We start from the raw sequence: 24,048 nt of genomic DNA, 5'->3' as shown, positions 1-24,048 counted from the left end.
CCGATCCAATGTCTTATGGGGCACTTTAGTGGTGGATAACGAAAAAATTGCGAATTCTTAAGATGGCCAAGGTGCCATGCGGTAGCAATTTAATTTAAATTGGATTGGATTAAATTGGTCATAGCTTCTGATTTAATTGACCCCCAAGCTACGTTTAATTAATTTTCTATTTAATTATAGAATTTTTCATAACCATTATAATTTCTAATGGAAAATACTCATTAGCATTACACTTTTCAATTGTAATGAAATATTTGTCTATTAACATTAGTTTTCCAAAAGTAATGCAATGCAGTGAAGGAGACTTTCCGACCCCATAAAGTATAAATATTCTTGATCAGCATCACTGGACAAGTCGATCTAGCCATGTCCGTCTATCCGTTAGTTTCTACGTAAACTAGTCTCCCAGTTTTAAAGCTATCGGGCTGAAACTTTCCCAAAAATCTTCTTTCTTTTGCAGGTAGTATATAAGTCGGACTTAGCCGGATCGGACAACTATATCTTATAGCTCTCATAGGAATAATCGGAAAAAACAATAAAGAAAAACAAGGAAGAACGCTATAGTCGAGTACCTCGACTATCAGATACCCGTTACTCAGCTAAATAGAGATATGCAAGTGCGAGATTAAAATGCGCCACCTACCGGCGGTATACAGATTTAAGCGTTATGGGCGTTAGAGTGGGCGTGGCATATTTTGGACCAATCGATAGGTATTGACGAGACCAATACATTTCGGTTAAAATTTTTTATCTTGCATAAAAATTGTGGGCGTCACAGGTTTTTGCGGTTTGTGGGCGTTAGAGTGGGCGTGGCATATTCGCGTAACAAACTTGCGCTGCAAAATCTAAATCTGAAATCTCAATTCTCTATCTTTAATAGTTTCCGAGATATCCACGTTCATATTTACGATTTTTTGAAGTTTGTGGGCGGTTTATGGGCGTTAGGGTGGGCGTGGCAAACTTTTTTTGGGTCAATCGATAGGTATTGATGAGAACATTACATTTTATTCTAGCATCAAAACTGTAGGAGCCACAGTTTTGGGCGGTTTCTGGGCGTTAGAGTGGGCGTGGCACTCTACTGAAACAAACTTGAGCTGCGTAAGAAGCTCAGGAATCTGCACGCCAAATCTCAATAGCCTAGCTCCCATAGTTTCCGAGATCTCAGCGTTCATCCGGACAGACAGACGGACACACGGACATGGCTAGATCGACTCGGCTAGTGATCCTGATCAAGAATATATATACTTTATGGGGTCGGAAACGCTTCCTTCTGCCTGTTACATAATTTCCGACGAATCTAGTATACCCTTTTACTCTACGAGTAACGGGTATGACAAGCAAGAACGCTATAGTCGAGTACCTCGACCATCGGATACTCGTTCCTCAGCTATAGGGACCAAAGGGAAATGGAGATATGCAAGCAGCAAGGCGAGATTAAAATGCGCCACCTACCGGCGGTAGACACATTTAAGCGTTAGGGGCGTTAGAGTGGGCGTGGCAAATTTTTTTTTTTATCAATCGATAGGTATTGACGAGACCAATAAATTTCAGCTAAAAATTTTTATCTAGCATCAAAATTGTGGGCGTCACAGGCTTGGGCGGTTTGTGGGCGTTAAAGGGGCGTGGCAATCGATAGGTATTGATGAGAACAATACATTTCAGTTAAAATTTTTATTCTAGCATAAAAACTGTAGGAGTCACAGTTTTGGGCGGTTGGGGGGCGTTAGAGTGGGCGTGGCACTCTGCTGAAACAAACTTGCGTTGCGTAAGAAGCTCAGGAATCTGCACGCCAAAAATAAGTTTGCCTCGCCCACTCTAACGCCCATAACGCTTAAATCTGTCTACCGCCCACATAACCATTTTTTGAGATCAGGCGTAGGTGGCACAACTGTATGTACCCTACACAAGGCCGGCAAAATCTACACAACGCAAAGTCCAAAAAGAATAAAAAAGTAAAAAAAAATACCAATTTTTTCTAAAAAAGTGTATGTAACACGGTATCTTTGAAATAAAAACAACCGGTTAGCTTGAGACTAAAGTCAAACCGATAACAAATACCGAAAAAAATTATATCTTCATACCCTAAAAATGTTTGTCACTATACCCTATAAGGGTACTTTTGGAAACATACTGGTGGCACTTTCATAAGGCGCCAAAGAAAAAACCACAAGTACCAAGAACTGTTGCTAAAGATCTTATTAATACTTATACCTATTTATCTGACTTGGTTTTCCACAAATGCTTGCTCTGGCACTGCGGAAACAAATTTAAATTAAATAGATTTTTTAATTTTTGTCATCGCGAGTTCCTAATAATATTTTTGTATACATTGTCGGAATTGTTTGAAAATGTTTTGAAATTTGCCTACGAATCATATTTTTCTCTTTTTCATACTCCTTTTTTCTGACATTGTCACATCAAAACATCATAAAAAAATTTTTGAAAAATTCTTTTTGCAGTTACTATTAGTTTTGTTTGGAAAAACTTTAAGCATCAAAAATTTTAGTTTACAAGAAGTGGAAAAAAGTTGAAATATAGATTTTCATAAAAATTCGGCATTTTCAATAAGTACTGAATGGGTTAAGAAAAGTCTTTTATCATTCAAACGGAATTTAATTGACCTTTCCATTGATGCCAAGATGTACATGAAGTAACTTCAAATTATGAGTATATTTAACTTTTTTTTGTGTAAATACTTTGGATACTTTGGATTACCCCTGCCCTGTAAATTCCACCACCCAGAGCTACAAATTAGTTAGCCTGCCTTAGCCTTTTTTTTTGAGCTTGGTAATAACGCTGATATTAACTCCTCAATTCTGGATAAAAGACTATATTGAAGACTATATAAAAAGAAGAACAATAAAAGAACCATACTTGACTAACAAGCTGCGAATCAGATGTCTATGATGGATTTTTTTCTTTTTCATTAATTCGGGCCTGCCGGATAGGTCCCAAGTGTAAGGTTTTGACAGTTAATTTATATAGAAACTGTATCGATCGTGGGGACGTAAAAACCAAAACGGCCTGAACAGTTATAAAGAATTTACTTACTTCATAGTTTTTTAATATTAAGTATGTTAATTCATATCGATATTTCACTTATCGATACACGTCAGCAGCAATGTATCATGTATCACGAGAAGGTAGCGTACTATTTTAAGGCTCATTTTTTACATCATGATTATATCGATATATTTATATAAATTAAATGAACGCGCATGATTACTAATCATGATGTAAGAAATGATCCTTAAATATACCGATATATCGATATTTTTATATATTATCAACAAGGTAGTTACATGTCATAAAATTCAAAATTTAAAACATCAAATTTTCTTTAAATTTAAATATAAATTTTTGGAGAGTTTTAACTCAGTAGATTTTGTGTTCCTGTGTTAAAGGCTCAAAAAAATCAAGCGATGCTTTACTAAATCAATCAAAAAAATACGATCGTTTCTCCTTTGTTTGTTGAAGATATAGACATGATTTATTTTTTTATTTAAATTTGAAGTTGTGAAAAGGTTTCATAATAAGAACAATGTTCTCCGGCTGGGACTCAATCAACTTCAAGCACTATAACCATGGTAAGCAAAAGATTGGATTGCTTAAAATTTTTGAACATTTGTATAATTTATTGAACATAAAATGTACGACCTCACCTTCAAAAACAAAAGGATCTGGTATATAATTGTGTGTTAAAAAATAATTAAATAATAACACAGCCAAAACTTTCCATGAACAATTTCTAGTTTTCATGATAATTCGGTACTCGTGCGTTAACGTCCCACACAAACTTGTGTTCCATCACCTAGAGGTTCCGCAGTATAGCTTATAATACAAAAAAAGATGTTTGCCCTCATTTTAATTTATGTGGAATATATAATTGGACTTATCTTAAATATTTTTGCTGAATCAAACTCTTAATACAAGACGATATTACTAATGAAACAAGGAAGAACAAGGAAGTCGAGTCCCTCTACTATCAGACACCCGTTACTTAACTAAAGGGACCAAAGGGAAATGAAGATATGCAAGCAGCAAAGCGAGATTGAAATGCGACACCTACCCGCGATCTCAATATATGGTTATAAGGGGGGTAGGCAGATTTAAGCTTGTTATGTGCGTTAGAGTGGGCGTGGCAAACTTTTTTTGGATCAATCGATAGGTATTGAAGAGACTAATACATTTTAGCTACATTTTTTATCTAGTATGTCCGTATGAACGCTGAGATCTCGGAAACTATAAAAGCTAGGCTATTGGGATTTGGCATGCAGATTCCTGAGCTTTTTGCGCAGCTCAAGTTTGTTTCAGCAGGGAGCCACGCCCACTCTACCGACCACATACCGCCCAACGCTGTGGCTCCTACGGTTTTGATGCTAGAATAAAAATTTTAACTGAAATGTATTGTTCTTATCAACACCTATTGATTGACCCAAAAAAAAGTTTGCCACGCGCACTTAACGCCCACAAACTTCAAAAAATCGAAAATATGAACGAGGATATTTTGGAAACTATCAAAAATAAAGAATTGGGATTTCAGATTTAGATTCGGCAGCCTTTTCTGAGATCAGGCACATTGGCACATTTCAGTCTCGCTTTGCTGCTTGCATATCTCCATTTCCCTTTTGTCCGTTTAGCTTAGTAACGGGCATCTGATACTCGAGGTAGTCTACTATAGCGTTCGTTCTTCTTTTCATACTACTTTTTTCTGACATTGTCACATTCAAGAAATCATAAACAGTATAAGCAAAATGATTTTTAAAAAACTTTAAACTTTAATCATCCAAAAATGTAAGTTTTCAAGACGTGGAAAAAGTTTAAAAAGTAGATTTTCACAAAAAATCCAGCAGTTTCAATAAGTACTGAATGGGTTAAGATAAGTTTTGTATCATTCATGCTGAATTTAAATGACCTTTAGATTGATGCCAAAATGTACATGAAGTAAGTTCAAATTATGAGTCTATTTAACTTTTTTTTTGTGTAAATTCTTTTGACCACCCCTGTATAGTCGATGGCTTCGACTATTATATACCCGTTACTCAGCTTAAGGGAGTGCGAGAGGGATGGAGATATGCTTAAAGCAACTCTGCTTTTTTTCGCTAACACACCGAGCCTATAGCGCCAGCTATCTTCTTCTTCTATAGCGCCCCTTGGCCTACAGAACCAACCATCTTATAGCGCCCCTAGCGGCTTGGTGGCGTATTAGTAAAAACAGCTTGTTTGCTGCATATGGTGTGCAATCTCGATTGAATTGCAAACTTTTAATTATTAAATAATATATATAAATAAGTTATATAATATATAACTTTTTAATGAGTGGTTCGATTTCAATAATGTTTATATGGCATGTGGAAAATTGTACTAGATGTTAAAAATGTCGGCGCTAGACGGGTTTTAATGTTATAGTCGTTTGTGGGGGGTAGAATGGGTGTGGCACCCTGCTGAAACAAAGCAGGAAGCCCAAGAATTGGCATACCAAGTCCCAACACAGTAGCTCTTATAGTTTCTGAGATCTCAGCGTTCATACGGACAGACAGACACGGCTAGATCGACTCGGCTAGTGATCCTGATCAAGAATATATATATTTTATGGGGTTGAAAACGTTTCCTTCTACCTGTTACATACTTTCCGACGAATCTAGTACACCCTTTTACTGTACGAGTTACAGGTATAAAAACCAATTACTTTTATTTCCCTTTTACTGTACGAGTAACAGGTATAAAAACCAATTACTTTTATTTCTAGTCCATAAAGCAAACAACTTTATGCCACCAATAAAAAGGAATTTTTAGCCGTAGTATGGACTTAAACAGAAATTATTTATTGGGAGCAATTGGCATAGAAATACAAACGGACGAGCAATCCGTGTCATTCACAATGTCGAATGAAAATGCAAATGTAGAAATGAAAAGGTAGTATCCTTCATGGAAATTTTTACCCCAAAAATAATATATAAGCCCGGAAGATCAAATGTAGCTCGGCTAGAATCATTATCGATACAAGCTCTATCACGAATACGAATAAATGATATTACAAACAGTGATAGAGATCTATCAGAACAGTCAAACTCAAGACGAGAAACATAATCGAATGTGATACAGCTGAAAATTTAGTAACTATATTAAGAGAGTATCTTCCTCCTACCATAACGGAAGGAATTCATTGCAAATTAGACAATTTTTATCATATTCAAGTACCCTTAAGAAATCATTTTACTAACAATTTACAAGACGTAAAAACACTGAAGTCAGAGCTACCAATTACACCAGCTTACAAAAAAAATTGATTAAATACGCCTTTCAGGAAACCTTTGTTTTCCGGTAAGACACATCTCCCTGATTAAGAAAAGGGCACTTAAAATTTTTTCTATGGTACCAATTTTTTTTTAAGTGTAAAAAACGGTTTTCGCACTTTTTTATTTTCTAACTCGAGTTGTGATAAACCGAATTCGGTCATCAAAGACTCATTTTACAGGAAATAGAATGCCCTTTAACTGTCTTATACACATCATTGAGTTCCATTCATTAGTTCAAAAGCTACACTTCGTCAAAGTTAAAACCTCGTAACTGCAATCGCATACTTTTTAGCTTGCCCAGCGCTAACAGCAAGGAAACTGACGTTATGCATAACAACTTGCACCAAGTTCTTACGTTCCCCAACACTGAAAATTTAAAATAACGTTTAACGGCCGCTGCTCCCGAATACTGAACTTGGGTATATACGTTTAAAAATCTGTTAAAAATCGATTTACCAACGGATTGTCGTGATCAATGGCGCATATTCTCCGTTATGGTTCAGCCTTCAAGAAAACAACATAAAACTAATTTCGGGTTTTACGCGTGTATTTTTAAAAAAGCCATTTATGCCAGCGTTTTTGATTTTTTTTCCAAATTTTTCAACTTTGACGAAGTGTAGCTTTTGAACTAATGAATGGAACTCAATGATGTGTATAAGAAAGTTAAAGGGCATTCTATTACCTGTAAAATGAGTCTTTGATGACCGAATTCGGTTTATCACAACTCGAGTTAGAAAATAAAAAAGTGCGAAAAACGTTTTTTACACTTAAAAAAAAATTGGTACCATAGAAAAAATTTTAAGTGCCCTTTTCTTAATCAGGGAGATGTATCTTACCGGAAAACAAAGGTTTCCTGAAAGGCGCATTTCATCAATATTCTTTTGTAAACTGGTGTTATAGAACAAACACACAATCGAGCCCATAGGGGACTAGACGAAGATTATATACAAATCATAATCTTCTATGTTATTGGCCAAGTTTGTATACAAATCTAAAACAATATATTGTAATACAACTTTTAAAATTTGCAATCAGAACAAATATAACAGACTCATAATTGAAATTTCAATTCGAGAAGCCCCAATGCCAACTAAATAAGGCAAAAATGAACACATTGATATATGTATACTCGCGCAAAGTCTAACTTATATAACTTGTATTGACACGTACTCAAATTTCCTAGTAGTTAAAAAAAATTCAAATAAATTAAACATCGAAAATAAGGTAATGGAATTACTTCAACAATTTCCCCAAGCCACAGTACTTATGACCGATAACTAACCGAGCTTTACCTCGACCCAATATAAATATTTTCCTCAAATGTGCGGTTTAACTTTACACTACCCAGACCCGTGGCACAATACCGCAAACGGACATATTGAAAGGGCACATTTGACACTATCAGTATTAGCTCGCTGCAGAAAAGAAGAATTTAATCGAACTATTCTGAAATTGTTATAAGAGCCCCTCAAGAATATACTAAGAGTATTCATTGCACAACGAACCAAAAACCTTTTGACATTCTTTATAATAAAAAAGAAGCACGATAGAAACACATAAAGAAAACAAGAGAAAAAGAATTTCATGTAGGACAAATAATTTATCAAAAGAAATATGGGAAAAGAAATTAACTTTAACAAAAGTATAAGAAGCAAGAAGTTAAGGAGGTTATCTTAACTAAGTAATAAAGGTACCAATAGACGAAGAAGAAGCTCCTGTAGCCAAATGGCTACACATAAAAATCGAACGAAAAACACAAGTTCGGAAATAGTTTAAAGATTCGTGTTAAGTAAAAATTGGTAAAAAAATTTTTTTTTGCAATTTGTATACCCGTTACTCGTAGAGTAAAAGGGTATACTAGATTCGTCGGAAAGTATGTAACAGGCAGAAGGAAGCGTTTCCGACTCCATAAAGTATATATATTCTTGATCAGGATCACTAGCCGAGTCGATCTAGCCATGTCCGTCTGTCCGTCTGTCCGTATGAACGCTGAGATCTCGGAAACTATGAGAGTTACAATACTTAGGCACGCAGATTCCTGAGATTCCTGCGCAGCGCAAGTTTGTTTCAGTAGAGTGCCACGCCAACTCTAACGCCCACAAACCGCCCAAAACTGTGGCTCCTACAGTTTTGATGCTAGAATAAAAATTTTAACTGAAATGTATTGTTCTCATCAATACCAATCGATTGACCTAAAAAAAAGTTTGCCACGCCCACTTTAACGCCCACAAGCCGCGAAAACCTGTGACGCCCACAATTTACGTGCTAGATAAAAAATTTTAACTGAAATATATTGGTCTCGTCAATACCTATCGATTGATCCAAAAAAACGCTCACTCTAACGCCCATAACGCTTAAATCTGAATACCGCCGGTAGGTGGCGCATTTTAATCTCGCTTTGCTGGGGTCACCTCGCTTTAATGGAAGACAAAATATGTAAGTTTCTAATTTCATATAGACTCTAAAGTACTAGGTCGTAGAAACGATTCGGAAAAGAACGTGCTGGACCAAATGTTGTTTTTTGATTGCTACAATTAGCTACTGGCGTATTTATGCATATTTATTTAGAAAACGCGTACCAGAGTTGCGTCTTACTGATAGCTTTCCTTGTTAAAAAAAATTGTAAATATGAACGCCGATATCTCAGAAAAGATAGAGAATTGGGATTTCAGATTTAGATTCCGTAGCCTTGTACGCAGCGCAAGTTTATTACGAGAATATGCCACGCCCACTCTACCTCCCAAATCCGTGGTGCCCACAATTTTTATGCAAGATAAAAAATTTTAACTGAAATGTGTTAGTATTGTTAATACCTATCGATTGATCCAAAGTTTGACAAGCCCACTCTAACGCCCACAAACCGCCTAAGCCTGTGACGCCCACAATATTGAGATCGCGGGTAGGTGGCGCATTTCAATCTCGCCTTACTGCTTCCATATCTCCATTTCCCTTTGGTCCCTTTAGCTAAGTAACGGATATCTGATAGTCGAGGTACTCGACTACAGCGTTCTCCCTTTTCTAGATTAAAAACCGTTGACTAGAGCATCGCCTTTTTTATAAATAAGTAATTTAAAAAGTTTGGTTTTGTTAAAATGTAATTATTTTTTTTGTTTTAGAATGGGAACACTTCGCGTCTGCATATAGGAGCATTGATGTGGATGAACTTAATTGCAGTCTGCCGGCCATCGTGGAGTTCCCCAACTTTATGCGACAGAAAAGTTGGATAGCGGCAGTTGTGTCTTTTTTCCTCAGCATGTACCTCTTCGTCGTTCTGGCGATTGTTTGCGACGATTATCTTGTGCCTGCAATGGAGCGTTTGTGCTACAGTAAGATTTGATATGCCCAATTCGATAAGTAATTAAGCTTTCATAACTTAAGTTGCACACTAGGGTAGAGTTTTTTATTTGGGAGTACGAGCTCATCATCCGGTAGTTTTCTGTACAAACTAAATGTATCCAAAATAAAAATTCAAATTTTAAAGCTAAGGCGGTGCTGTAAAAATGATTCACACATCACAAAAATGCTTCTTCCTTTCCTTACATTTTTCAACTTTTTGGTTCATAATTTCAATGACCTCAAAGTAGCCTAGTCCGTAGAACTTATACTCGAATCTCTGAATGCAAAAGAACCGTGCTCGGTCTCCAAGCAATAGATTTGTTTGTCTACTCTTTTAATATAGGTTGTACAAAAGATTAAAACTGATTTTGTGGTATTCATATTGAAAAAGCGATTGTATTTTACATTTTTCAAAATTAAGCGCTATTTTTAGCATAAAGCAATTCGCATTACAGAAGTTTTAGTCTATTAAATGACAGTTGAGCTTATCTGATATTGAAATTTATTTTTAAGTACTATTTGCCTTCCCCGGACCTTGACTTTATAAACTGAACGACTTCAGAGCTTAGAAAAGGTAAATAGTACTGTTTAGCAAACTATCAAAGTTAAAAATAAAGTCTTAGGCATGCAGACAGATATAAAATATGCGCACTGTCTAAAACTAATTATTTTCAACTTTTTCTTTATTAAACATAACATTAAGGATATCGAAAGGATATATAAGTCGGCCCTATCGCACACACATCAAAATCCGTTGGTTTTTGAGCAATGAAATGCATAGGAACCTAAATGCCCAGAACCAAATATATTGCCGATTTTATCAATGAAATATTTAACCTTTCCGTAATATTAGTAGTGATTTTTTTATTATACCCGTTACTCGTACACCAAAAAAGAATCCGTTCTCATCAGTCTTGATTTCAGTATTTTCGTGCTCAATAGTGCGTTTTTACTGAAATCAAGAAGAAGTGCTCTTGGTTTGAGAACACTTTTTTGAAAATACGTAAGTTGTCTCACTTTCAGTATAAGTCTTCTCGGTTTCGAGAAGAAGATTTCTCGAATTCAAGCATAGGCGCTCTCGTTTCCAAAAGTAAATCATTCTTAATTTTCCAAAATAAATTTTTTTTTAAAAAACAAGTTTTTTCACATTTATCTTGTCTATTTTAAAAATTAGTATTAGGGATTTTACAACATTTTTATTACTGAATACATTTCATTCTTAAAGCTGTTTTATTATTATTAAGTAAATATATATGAAGTGGAAACTTACAGAATCGTCAAAGCTTATATATAATGTAATATTGTTTTCAATTTTTCATTATATAGGATCTAAAATGGCTATTATATTCTTCAATTTCAATTCTTTATACCAAAAACATAATCTTTATTGCATTTTTAAATTATAACGTGCTTTTTTTTAAAGTTTCATGCTTAACTGTTATAAAATGAACAGTTTGTTAACATTTAATTTGCATTAAATAAATCGGAGGCCTCCGTTATTTACTCTGGCACCTGAAAAATATATCCTAAATATTATTTCATATTATAATTATTTTATTATATAAATGGCAATAACTAATGCTGCTGCATACATATATATGTATACATGCACACACATGCGCACGCATTACAGCTTCAGTTGCTTAAAAAAGAACCACGTGTTGTGAAAAAAGTAACACATATACATACATTGCTGTAGCGTCATTTGTCGTATTTTTCTACTTCACAATTTTTTTATATTCAATATACACAACATGTATTTCATATATTGAATATTTCAATATTATTATTAATTACTGACTTCATACGATTTAGTAAGGACAGCGTTTGAAAGGTTTAAGATTGTCGTCTCCTTCAGCTCCTTCAGCCGCGTTGCATCTTATTCGTTCTCCATTTTTATACCGGTTACTCGTAGAGTAAAAGGGTATACTAGATTCGTCGGAAAGTATGTAACAGGCAGAAGGAAGCGTTTCCGACCCCATAAAGTATATATATTCTTGATCAGGATCACTAGCCGAGTCGATCTAGCCATGTCCGTCTGTCCGGATGAAGGCTGAGATCTCGGAAACTATAAGAGCTAGGCTATTAAGATTTGGCATGCAGATTCCTGAGCTTCTTACGCAACGCAAGTTTGTTTCAGCAATGTGCCACGCCCACTCTAACGCCCACAAACCGCCCAAAACTGTGGTTCGTACAGGTTTGAAGCTAGAATAAAAATTTAAACTGAAATGTATTGTTCTCATCAATACCTATCGATTGACCCAAAAAAAAGTTTGCCACGCCCACTTTAACGCCCACAAACTTCAAAAAATCGTATATATGAACGCTGATATCTTGGAAACTATCAAATCTAGAAAATTAGGATTTCAGATTTGGATTCCGTAGCCTTGTACGCAGCGCAAATTTGTTACGCGAATAAGCCACGCCCACTCTAACGCCCACAAACCGCCCAAGCCTGTGACGCCCACAATTTTCAAGCTAGATAACTATTTTTAAGTGAAATGTTTTGGTCTCGTCAATACCTATCGATTGATCCAAAAAAAAAACGCCACGCCCTTTCTAACGCCCATAAGGCTTAAAACTGTCTACCGCCGGTAGGTGGCGCATTTCAATCTCGCTTTACTGCTTGCATATTTCCATTTCCTTTTGGTCCCTTGTTGCACTTCTGCATTTATCCCAAAAACGAACAATTTACGAAGTCCGAGGTATACTTCGAAGCTTCCCGAAAAATCTCAGAGAGAATGTCTCTTTCATTTTTCATCTCTCTTATTCTTTTTCAACCAAGAAGAACTTGGGGTTGGTTTCGAGATTGCTGCTTCTCATTTTACGAGATCGAGAACGGTGTGTTCTCAGAAACACAAGTCAAGCGCACTACGCTTGATTTCAAGAACACTTTTACTAGAAAAAGTGAGAAAAACTAGTACCGGAAAAAAGTAGAGTTGCTGTTGGTTTTTTCGTTCTCTTGTTTTCTCAGTGTAGAGTAAAACGGTATACTAGATTAGTCGGAAAGTATGTACAGGTAGAATGAAGCTTTTCCGACCCCATAAAGCATATATATTTTTGATCAGAATCACTAGCCGAGTCGAGAATGTAGAATGGTAAAATGTTGGGTCTTGGCATGTAGACTCTTTTTTCAAAAGAAAATGTGCCACATTTCACCAGCGGGACGGTGCGCCTGCGTGCCACATGCCACAGGAGAATCGTCAGAATGGCGCCAAGACGTAGGACTCCAGTTTGAAGCAGCGGGCAGACGACAAAGGGGTCAAACAGGATCCACGGAGCTGGATCAGTCGATCAACAGGAGTCAAACCATCAAGATTAGTCGCTATCAACGTCAAAGAACTAGTCACCCAGCAGCAAGTCAACTTTTGTCACGACAACACCCGGCACATCGTCCGGCGGGTCCGTCAGAGTTTAGCAATAGAGTCCTGCGACGTGGGGGGAAAGTTGTCTAAACCCAATTGAGCAGATCCTGGCGTGAAGGACGAGCGGTCGATCGATTTGTGGTTTCAAGAGACTTTGTCCTGGAGAGCCCAGCGGTTACCGGCAAAGTCCCAGAGCAGCAACTGACCAAAATCTCGAGTGTCAGAGAACCGCACTACCAGCCGGGAAGGGCGAGCAGTCGACCGGATGAGGCATTCAAGAGGCGTTGTCCTGGAGAATCCCAGCGGTTAAGCCAAGTCCCGGAACAGTGATTGTTTAAGACCTCAAGAGCCAGGGATCGCGGTACAACCAGCCTCGCAGCGAGCACGATAAGGAGCAGAGCAGGTTACATTGACATCAGTAAACATCATCAGCAGCCAGATCACGACAGCTCCAGAGAACTCATCGAGTTGCGCAGAAGCGTAAACTGCTAGGCAAATTCATGGCGTTAGCCTTGGCTGCAATGGACAGGTGGTCGTCGTTTTAAAAGGCGTTATCCTGTAGAGCGAGGTACCTGTTCACCCCAGAGTGTGAAAGGTGACGCTTCCCTAAGCTTGCACACTCGATCTCTCTGTGACCCTCAGGAGGCCTGCCGAAAATGTGGAGGAAGCGGACACTGGACACTGAGTTTGTCGCAATCGTCTGCTATTCTGCTGGGTATGTGGAAAGGTGGGTCTCAGAAGCGTTGAGCGCTGCCAACGAGCAGGAAATGGTCAGCGATCTCAGCCGCAGAGAGGCGAGCAGTGGTCGCACGGTGCTACCTCTCCAAACTAACTGGCAAGTTAATCGAAGAAGAGCAGCAGTTGTCCGCAGCGGTGATGATTGGTGGGAACACTTACAAAGCCACAATAGACACCGGGCAACAGCGAGCTTCGTTAGCGAGGAATTGGTGGACAATCTTGCTGCTCTTGGAAAAGTTACAAGGATGAGACGGCAAGTTAGGTTGGCGGACGGAAGATGCAGCAAAAAAGGTGCACAGCTCGAGTTGGAGGTCAAATTCGGCAACAAACGACTGACCATGAGTCTGTTTATTTTACCAGGAGTATTCGTTGGTGTTGGTATGAAACTTCTTTACAAAATTCGGGACCGAAATAAAGTGTGCTTAACATGAGAATAATACCAGCCAGGAAATGACATAATGGATGGTTCGAGGAGAAACTATTGGTGACAGTCATTCAACGGACACGCGAGAAGAGCGATACCACGAAGTTCCTGGAAACAGAGCCAGTGGACTTCAACACCATGACGGGAACGTTGAACATGGCTGAGCTTCAGATCACAATGATGGATGATAAACCAATCAAGCAGAGATACTACCCGAAGAATTCAAAAATCCAAGAGGAGATCAATGAAAAGGTTGATGAGCTTCTCCAGATGGGGTTCATAGAACACTCAAAGAGCCCATACAGCGCCCCTATCGTGACAGTGAAAAAGAAGACAGGCAATTGGAGATTATGCGTTGACTTCAGACAGATCAATGCTAGTCTGTAAAGGATGCCTTACCAATGCCCCGAATAAACTACATCCTGGACCAACTGAGAGAAAAGCGGTACATCAGCAGCTTGGATGGGTACTGGCAAATCCCACTGAAAGAAAACAGCAGGCAATACACGGCCATTGCCGTGGGAGCGAAACTGTCCCAGGACACCGAAAAGGGAGAAAAGGTAATCTCCTACTCGAGCCGAACGCTGAATGGCGCTGAATAGCTGAATAGTTCTTATTCAACAACAAAGAAGGAGTGATTGGCACAATTTTAAGAATTGTCAAACCTTTGAATATGTATATGAACGCATTGCAGCCGTTATTTCAATTTGAATCATTTAGTTTGTTTTGTTATCTGATATACAAATTTTGCCCACTTTAATACGGAAAATTTGTGACAAGCTTAATTTTTAGAAACACAGTCCTCTCAAAATCGGGAAATAAATCGATTTTATTCTACTTCATGTCTGTAGTGTCTTCAAGCGTGCTTTTAATCAAAGTGTGCTCGTCACTGTTTAGTGCAAAGATCTCTTATATCGATTACTTAAGCTAAGTTATCGATTGAAGGCTTAACATACGATATATACTACATATCTGCTATATAACATGTCCCTTCTAAAGGCTTTCTTTAAATTTACAATCAAATTTCAATGTTTACAATGGAATTTTCAATAATAAGACCTTAAAGAAAATCTCTGCCTGTCCGTTCGTGGCAGGATGACCTGTTCACTGGATGAACTGTTCACTGGCGACTACAAGAGAGTACGATCCACAGCAAGCAGCATTTGACAGCAATACAAAAGTTGCACTAACTAAAAACCTACATTTCGGGAGAAGCAGCTGACTTGATTAGGCATATGCCAATAACGGAAGCAGCTTACGAGACTGATTGGACTTGGCTAATTGATCGCTACTACAGACCACGTCACATTGTTGACACTCTCCTGGAGACATTTGTAATCTTACCTTCGACCGCCAGAGCAGATGTATCAGTTCTGCGTAAGGTGGCGGACGGAGAAACGAAAATTGTACGCGGCTTTTACGCAGCAGGGCAAACTAATACGGACTGCTGGATTATTCACTTCATTCTAGCCAAGATTGATGAGTTTCAGCATCGCAAGTGGATCGAATTGCTATTTGCTTTAAGGCGCCTAATTTGGGATGCAAACCTCATTTTACCTTCTTACTCTAGTAGATTACTCCTTATTAACTTGGAACAGTCTTTATATATAACCTTATTCGAGCTGAATGCAGCACCGAAATGGTTAGCCAGCTAAGCTTTTCGGTTCTGTGCCGATTAACAAGGAATTACATTCCCCCTAATTTTAAATCATTGTAGGTCTAACTATGACTTGCACGAGCCTTTCAGAGTGTTATGTTCTGACTATAATAAACTTTGTTCTATTATGTTAAAATGTGATTCTCTGCCTCTCTTAAAACGATTATTATTAAATTTTCCAGCACAGATTTGGATCCAACTTTTTTTCCTCGAGTTTTACGTTAATTTTTCTATGCGTCTATCATCTCGCGAATTCGTGCCGTACGACACACGGCAGCGCCACTCGGTCGGTTGGGCGGGAGGGATCCCGCGCGAAAATGGAAAGGCAAAGCCAAGTAAAAGCTCTAGTCTGGTATAAAAGACCTTAGACAAAAAGAGAAAGGGAGAAAATCCATTTGGGTGTCTTGCTGACGGAAGCCGGCAGCTCCGAATGAAGGCGACTTTCCCAGGGGGTAGTCGCCCACGGAGTCTTCTGCCACCAGAACCAGACACCGTAACCAACAGTCCTTGAGGAGGACACAAATCGCAGCTCGAAAGACTCTTATGTGTCGGACCAGCGCTTCCATTGTCATCAAAAAACGTGGAAAGGATCAACAATAAGGACGACATCAAACATACTGTGATGCTTGTGGCCGCAGTACCCGTGATCCCCATGCTCCTGAAAATTGTTCATTTGTAGAAGCCATCTGTTCAAAAGCAAAATGATCAATAACATGCTTCGGAGAAAGTAGTGAAGCAATATAAATGTGTCAATCGAGCCAACCAAAGCTAAAGTGAACTCATGCATAACCAAAGACCAATATCCTCAAATAAAACAAGGAAGAACGGTATAGTGGAGTACCTCGACTATCAGATATTCATTACTCAGCTAATTGGACCAAAGGGAAATGGAGATATGCAAACAGCAAAGCGAGATTGAAATGCGCCACCTACCCCTGATCTCAATATGTGGGCGGTAGACAGATTTAAGCTTTATGCGCGTTAGAGTGGGCGTGGCAAACTTTTTTTTAGATCAATCTATAGGAACTGACGAGACCAATACATTTCAGTTAAAATTTTGTATCTAGCATGAAAATTGTGGGCGCCACAGGCGTGGTCGGTTTGTGGGCGTTAGAGTGGGCGTGGCAAACTTTTTTTGGATCAATCGATAGGTATTGACGAGACTAATACTTTTTAGTTAATTTTTTTTCTAGCATCAAAACTGTAAAAGTCACAGTTTTGGGCGGTTTGTGGGCGTAAGAGTGGGCGTGACACATTTATGAAACAAACTTGCGCTGCGAAGGAATCTCAGGAAGCTGCATGCGTAATCACAGTATTGTAGCTCTTATAGTTTCCGAGATCTCAGCGTACTTTATGGGGTCGGAAACTCTACGAGTAACGGGTATAACAATTGGAGAACAAATGAAAATCCAAATAACATTGGAAGCATTCAAACATGCATTGAAATACATTTTAACCAACCGAATCAATAGACAAAGTGCGAATCATGATGAACAATTAGAGAGGTCGATTCTCTCCACCAGCCGTTGACGAAGTCGCATGCCTCTGGCATAATATATCTATATATTTCCTGTTTAAGTATACTTAAGAACAGCCGTATTTTGGTGCAAGTATATTTTCCAAAGCCCAGGATCCGGAGCGTCGAGATCTCATCCCAGCCCAGGACTTAAAGAGGGGGTAAATTTGTCGGAACACGTTTCCTTTCTTATAAACATACATATGTAGGATTGGGGAATTTAGTAGTAGAATTAGTATATCACCCTTGCAACGTAAGAGTAACAGCGACATCAACAGTTTAGGCCCTGTTTCTTATTTTGAATTTGAATTGGGCTCCTACAGTCCGTTTATTATTTTGTTATCCAATACTATTAATCGAGTACAGTAAAGAATATCGAGTACATAAGAGAACATCGAGTCTTTCTAAAAAAGCATGGAATAAGAAATAGCGACGCTACCAAGGGAGAGAGTGCAGCAAGTCATAAAGTGAAGAAGTCGTCCAGTGCGTGGCTCCGCGAAGAAGTCGGGTTTAAAGACATACATATACGTTATATCAAGAAACAATTCGTTCATTAAAGTTTTAAGTAACATTCTGTAACTATTCCCAAATAAACTAAATTTGTATTATCCCACACATATATAAATATTCGTGCAGTATCCTACAAGAACACTTGACTACTGTAAACTTTTCAGTGGCGAGTATCAACCTTGTTGTACAATTGCAAGAGCCCTCTGAGCGACGTTTGCTTTCGTGAATAGTCAGCATTTTGCTGATGTGTGCGCCTTCACAGGTGATAAATTCGATACTCTCCGCTGACAAAATAATTGTCAAATAATTCATATTCATATGAATTAGCCAACATTATGTTACTCATCCACGGCGGACACCGATATATATTACCTAACCAATTTATTCGAAACCATGGTGTGCTAGAACTCTGACAAGGGGGGTGTGCTGACGCGAGAAGTGAAGTAGGTCAAGAACAATGACATAACTTTCGACGGACAGCCTTGACAATAGGGGATCGAATTGCTCGGCCCGCGACGATTCATTGGCACATGAATGTGTGAAGGGGAGGGAATATGGACAAAACACAGCCCGACCGTATTGCGATCAAGCGACAGCTAAGCTTGTGGGGCAGTTTGGACTGACAACTGACGAATTTAATGGAATTATATTATATTCCAGGCACTTTTAATATTTATTCTCATGTTGGAGAGGAGAGAGGCTTACCAAGATCTCACGACCCGAATACGACGTAGCTTATGCCGGCAAATGGTGCCTGAACATCGGACGCCTTTCCCTCGGCCCAAGTCCCTGTCAGAACTCGGGCACTAATATGCCCACGTAACAAGTGTGAATCCAAATTCACATGCAAGTTCTGCCATAATCGTCACCACTCTCTGCTACATGCAGATATTCTTGGCACTGGATGATGAAAAGCACATCTCAAGTGCTTCCAAAGATGCTACGGTCACCCACAGCTGAATCCTTGTGCAACGGATCAACAACCGCTACGAAATTACAAGGGCTACGAGAAGTGCATTGCCAACAGCTCTGGTGTTTGTTAGAAACGCAAAAAGCACGCTACCTGTCGGGTGCCTTTGGACAGTGGTTCCGAACGGTGCGTACAGGCACTGGGCCTGGCACGTTTAGCGTCGCGAATCTCGGTGTCCGGAATTTCATCAACCAAGGCTCAGACACTAGCAGTCAAGGATCTCAGATCACACTCTGAAGGTACATGCCTACGTACTCAGCAAAAGTACCTCCACGTTTTCAAGACACGATATCGACGCCTCAGCACTCAAGGGATTCGCTGGCTTTGAGCTTTCGGATCCTGACTATCAGTCGTTAGCGCCAGTCGATATACTCTTGAGCAGCGACTTCGTTTGGACCGCTTTCACCGATCAAATGTTGTTCGACAACCAGGACAACATCATCGCCATTTCGAAGATATTTTTATGGGTCATATCTTCTAACGTAACTACCGGCTGTTCATTTATAACAATAATGCACACTACTATTGACATTTTGGGAGCTGGAGGATGTCAACCAGTAGTTCCATGGGAAACCAGATGCCGATGAAGTTGAACAGCACTTTGTCAAGACGCACTGAGGCAAAGGAACAGTTTTCGGATACATTACAGGGAGCAATCACAAGATTCAAGGCTGTAGAACGCCGTCTAAAGAAAGACTCCAACCTGTACTTACAGTATGTGCAATTTACGCGTGATTATCTGCAGTTGGGTCACATGCTAAAACTGTCGCCAGAAGACGTTGATAAATTACGGGTCGCATTTGACGGTTCAATCAAGAAAACAAATGGAAAGTCCTTAAACGAAGCTCTACATATTGGACCCAGTATTCAGAATGTTCATATTCTTCTTCTCAGCAGATATTGTCAAAATGAAACTACAAATCTCGGTGGCTGCTAACCATTGTAGCTATCAGCGTATTGTTTGGAGAGAAGATAAAACAATTCCTATCAAGCATTATGAACTCTCCACGGTAACATACGGCACGCCTTGCGCACCATTTTTGGCAGTAAGTAAGATCAGTGATAAGTTATGAAGTACGAGTTTCCTAGCGCTGCAAAGATCTTAAAGAAGCAGTTTTATGTGGACGAGCACATACAGAGGAGGAGCTCATTCGCAATCAAAATGAGTTGATTCAATTGACGAAATGAGCAGGCATGGAACTTGGTAAATGGGTTTAAAATCGAAATACAAGGCAAGGGATCCAAAAGCAAAGGTTCTTGGCATTCATTGGGATCCAGAAGAGGACACGTAATCCTACAAAGTTGGCCTTACAACAAGTCCGTACAACACCAAACGCCAAGTGCTGTCAGATGTGCCACGCATATTTGACCCGCTGGGTATTCTGTTCCAAGAATTGTTTTAACTCGATCTCGGTTGGGACACGGAGCTTCCTCCAAACATTGCTGACTGGTGGTATAAATGCGGTAACGAACTATACATACTTCGAGAACTGCGCCTGCCACGGCTTGTCGAAAACAATGAAGATCATATCGAACTGCTTGGATTTTTGGATGCCTCCATCAAGGCATGACCGCAGTTATCTATATGTTATCTGTTTCACTCGTATCCGGCAAAACCAGAGTTGCTTCACTGAAGCAGCAGTCTCTACCGCGCCTCGAACTGTGTGGCGCTTTGCTGCTGAGTTAACTATTCTTATCAGTCAAGGCTGTTCTACAACACAAGGACATTCAAATACATGCATGGTGCGACTCAACCATGGTTTTTTGGTTTTCACATCCACCCTCTAAGCTCAAAACATTTGTAGCCAACAGAACCAATACTCGATGCCTTACCTTGCAAAGCATGCCATCATGGTTACACAAAGGAGAATCCGGCGGACTGCACCACACGAGGAATGCTTGAGGCAGACCCTCTCCATTTTGACTTATGATGGATCGGACCTTTATGGCTGCAGGATCCGGAAATGCTCGCTGTAGAAATGAGCTGTACAAAGTTCTGTTCTTCTCTTTCAGAAAACCGTGGCAAAGAAGAAGTGAAGACCCCCACATTAACCACTCAGCAAAGATGCTCATTGTCAACAATCGAAGCATTGGCTCAACGCGTCTCGTCCGGACAAAATTGGTACGCGTTGTAGTTTACGCCTTACGCTTCATCTAAAAGACCAAGGGCATTAAGTCTGTAACGCCGACAAAAAGAAAAAGGCTCACCCTTGAAGAGATTCAGGCTGCTCGCATTCTTTGTCTTGAAAAGATGCGAAAAAAAGAGACAAGCTTAATTTAAAGAAATACAGTCCCTTCAAAATTGGGAAATAAAACATTTTTATTTTACATCAAAATGACTTGCTACGCAAAGACAGTAAATGGGCGTGGACGCCGGAGCACCAGATGGCTTTTGAGGAAGTAAAGGCAAGATACTGGCATGCCCGTACTTCAGAAAAACTTTCATCCTACAAACAGATGCCAGCGACTTCGGCTTCGAAGCGTACTGACTCAGGACCTCGAAAGAGGCTAAAAAATAATTTCCTATTCAAGCCGGACGCTGAATGACGCTTAGAAAAAATACTCAACAACGGAGAAGGAGTGCTTGGCAATTGTCTGGGCGAAGCTAAAGTTGTATATAGAAGGTATCCATTTCAAAGTCGTAACCGACCACATGGCTCTAAAGTGGCTTAACAGCATTGAAAGCCCCTAAGGAAGGCTCGCGAGATGGGCCCAGGAGCTACAACAGTTCGACTTCAAGATAGCGTACAGAAATGTCAGTTATACGTGGTGACGGACGCTTGTCAAGACAGCCACTACCAAAGACGCTACGAGGCAAAAAGGGAGACGACGGCGTCAATGGCTTCAGGAGGTTGCTGCTGGATGAAGGACATGGGCGAAATAATATGAACCCAGCCGCTGAAGTACCCAGACTATGTGATTGAAGGCGAAACTCTATAAAGAAATATACCACAGAGCGGGCAGCGAAGACGTTGCATCATAGAAGATGTGCATCCCAAAGTCGCTTCGGGAAACAGTACTGAAGGAAAACCACGACGCCCCTTCAGCGTGGCACGTTGGAAGCCGAAGAACAATAGCAAGGTCGGCAGCCCGATACTACTGCCCAGGTACACATAGAGATGTACGAGCTCATGTGAGGAAATGCGAGACATGCTAAGATTAAAGCCAAATTAAATGCGTCTGGTAAAATGCTAACCCGAGTGCCAGAGGAACCGTTGGATACGGTATGCTGCTGGTCCTGATAGAAAGGTTCTCTAAACGGATAGAACTAGTGCCGCTGCGTCACTTAAAAAATCGTTTAGGGAGCGCACAATCGCAAGGTATGGGGTCCCGAAGGTGACTATAACGGACAACGGAGTGCAGTTTGCGGGACGCATTTTAAAAAGTTTTCTGGCTTTCCGAGTATGTCGGAGTCCCTTGGTTATATCCCATCGATTCTTACCCAAGTCAGGGAACCACGACTCCCGAGAGCCCTATATTATAGGATTTCCTAAGCACTGGACGAGCTATGGAGATCCCGGATGAAAACGCCAACAAACGGTGCAGATTCAGGTCTACACAGTATACAGCTGGTCAAACATACAGAAAACACTCATCGCACCAACAATAAACAAGAAGAAAACACGGAAAACCTTGGAATGAAAACTAAAAACTCACCACGGGCAGGAGAGCCCTGCTGCAAACTATGGCCAAACGGTATTCAAAACCGCTGGGAGCGATGGCCCTAACTTATGGGCAACCAACGGCATAGTCTGATTGGAGCTGGAAAAGAAATGAACAGTAGGAAAGACAGGAACAACTGAACCGAACGCTGCTCATCCAAAATCAATTTTTCAAAACTCACCATTGTCTAGGGAAGGGGGCGCATCGATTAGTCGATCGATGGGCAAAATAAATACTGCAAATATCGGCAAATGGTAAACAAACTCAAAGGCTAGGGGATACACGAGGACTAAGGCCGGAGAGGAGAAAGGAGTTTATTTGTTTTTCAAAGAAAGGGGAGAATGTGAGCAGTTGAATAACACGCCACAAATTCCGGTCACCAGATACGCGGCAAGTTTGGCAAGAGTTTGGAGAGTGAGAATTTGGTGAACGAGAAGTTGGAAGATAAGCGTTTGGAAAAAGAAAGTGGAGATTGACAGTTTGTAGCACGAGAAGCTTGGAGCACGAGAAACTTGGAGAAAGAGCGTTTGAAGAGTGAGAGACAGGTGAGTGGAGACTTCGTGAGCAGAGCGAGGGTGCCGGGTGCAAAGCGAAATAACTGAACGCATAGGACTTTGAACTCTGTCGTGAACTTTACACCAAGAGAAGAAGTGCCACATCTCTCTACTAGTAACGGGTATAAAAAGAACTAAGAATATGAATGTAATGAAGAAAGAGCACCGCATGGGGCATCGGATGAACTTTGTAGTGGTGACGCCTTGGCATGCTTCAGGTTACACGTTGCTTGTGGCTATGTTGCTCTGCATGTATTTAATTTTTTTCAAGTTTATTCTCGGCTTCTCTCAGGCCAATTGGCGGCGATATCCACGATTTTCTCTACGAATCTCTTGTACATTTTTAGTCCTCTGAGGATAATTAGGACCCGCATAAATAGAGCGATCAAACACAGCACGTTGTAGACTTTCACGATTTCCTCTTTGTGGTCTACCACTTTAACATTGTTGATTAGGTTGGCAGCGTTACCGTCCGCTTTGGACAATTTGGACCTATTTTGATCCCTAAACCGAGATTTTACGCTTCCGAATAAGGGATTCATTTTCCTTTTCTGCGACTGTCGGGTTGACCGACAGTGGGTAATAGACGGACCGTAGATGAGTTTCTTACTGCCTATTCTCCGTGAAGCCCACCTCTTTTATACTGTTGGCTAGCGCTTTTCTTTTGCTTGCACAGTTTGTGTGCCTAAGTGTTCTCATCTACGTACTTATATTTTCTTGTTTTAGCAATTAACCCACTTCTGGGTTCTGATAGGGTCAGCTTGCGGACTCAAGTTCACCGATAAGTTTTCCACCGAATTGATCATCTTTTTACTTTAGTTACTTTAGTTGAAATTAGCTGCATTGGGAAATTTGTGGTGTTCTTGGCACTTAACAGACCGCGGCTTTTGTCGTCTTCTTCTCCATCATGGCTGACACTCGTAACAAAGAAATATATGCTATAGTTACCTCAAAAAACGATTATAAAAATAAAATGAAAATATATATTACTCCTCATATATGGATTAAGATGTAAG

The 24,048-nt window shown here is 39.8% G+C and overlaps 1 protein-coding gene across 2 annotated transcripts in view; it reads left to right on the top strand.

Annotated features, from left to right (window-relative positions):
* Positions 1-3,412: 3,412 nt before the first annotated feature.
* LOC108020464 (sodium/potassium/calcium exchanger 5) overlaps positions 3,413-24,048 on the top strand; it is a 102,305-nt gene continuing 81,669 nt past the window's right edge. For both annotated transcript variants that reach the window (XM_065868367.2, XM_017088788.3), the window contains exons 1-2: positions 3,413-3,587; positions 9,416-9,625. In XM_065868367.2, coding sequence (XP_065724439.1) covers positions 3,542-3,587; positions 9,416-9,625 — 256 coding nt within the window. In that variant the 5' untranslated portion in view covers positions 3,413-3,541. The remainder of the gene's footprint in view (positions 3,588-9,415; positions 9,626-24,048) is intronic.

The sequence above is a fragment of the Drosophila suzukii genome, chromosome X (genome assembly GCF_043229965.1).
Source record: "Drosophila suzukii chromosome X, CBGP_Dsuzu_IsoJpt1.0, whole genome shotgun sequence".
NCBI lineage: Eukaryota > Metazoa > Arthropoda > Insecta > Diptera > Drosophilidae > Drosophila > Drosophila suzukii.
The sequence above is the reverse complement of the archived record's forward strand: the minus strand, read 5'-3'. Positions and strand labels throughout refer to the sequence as shown.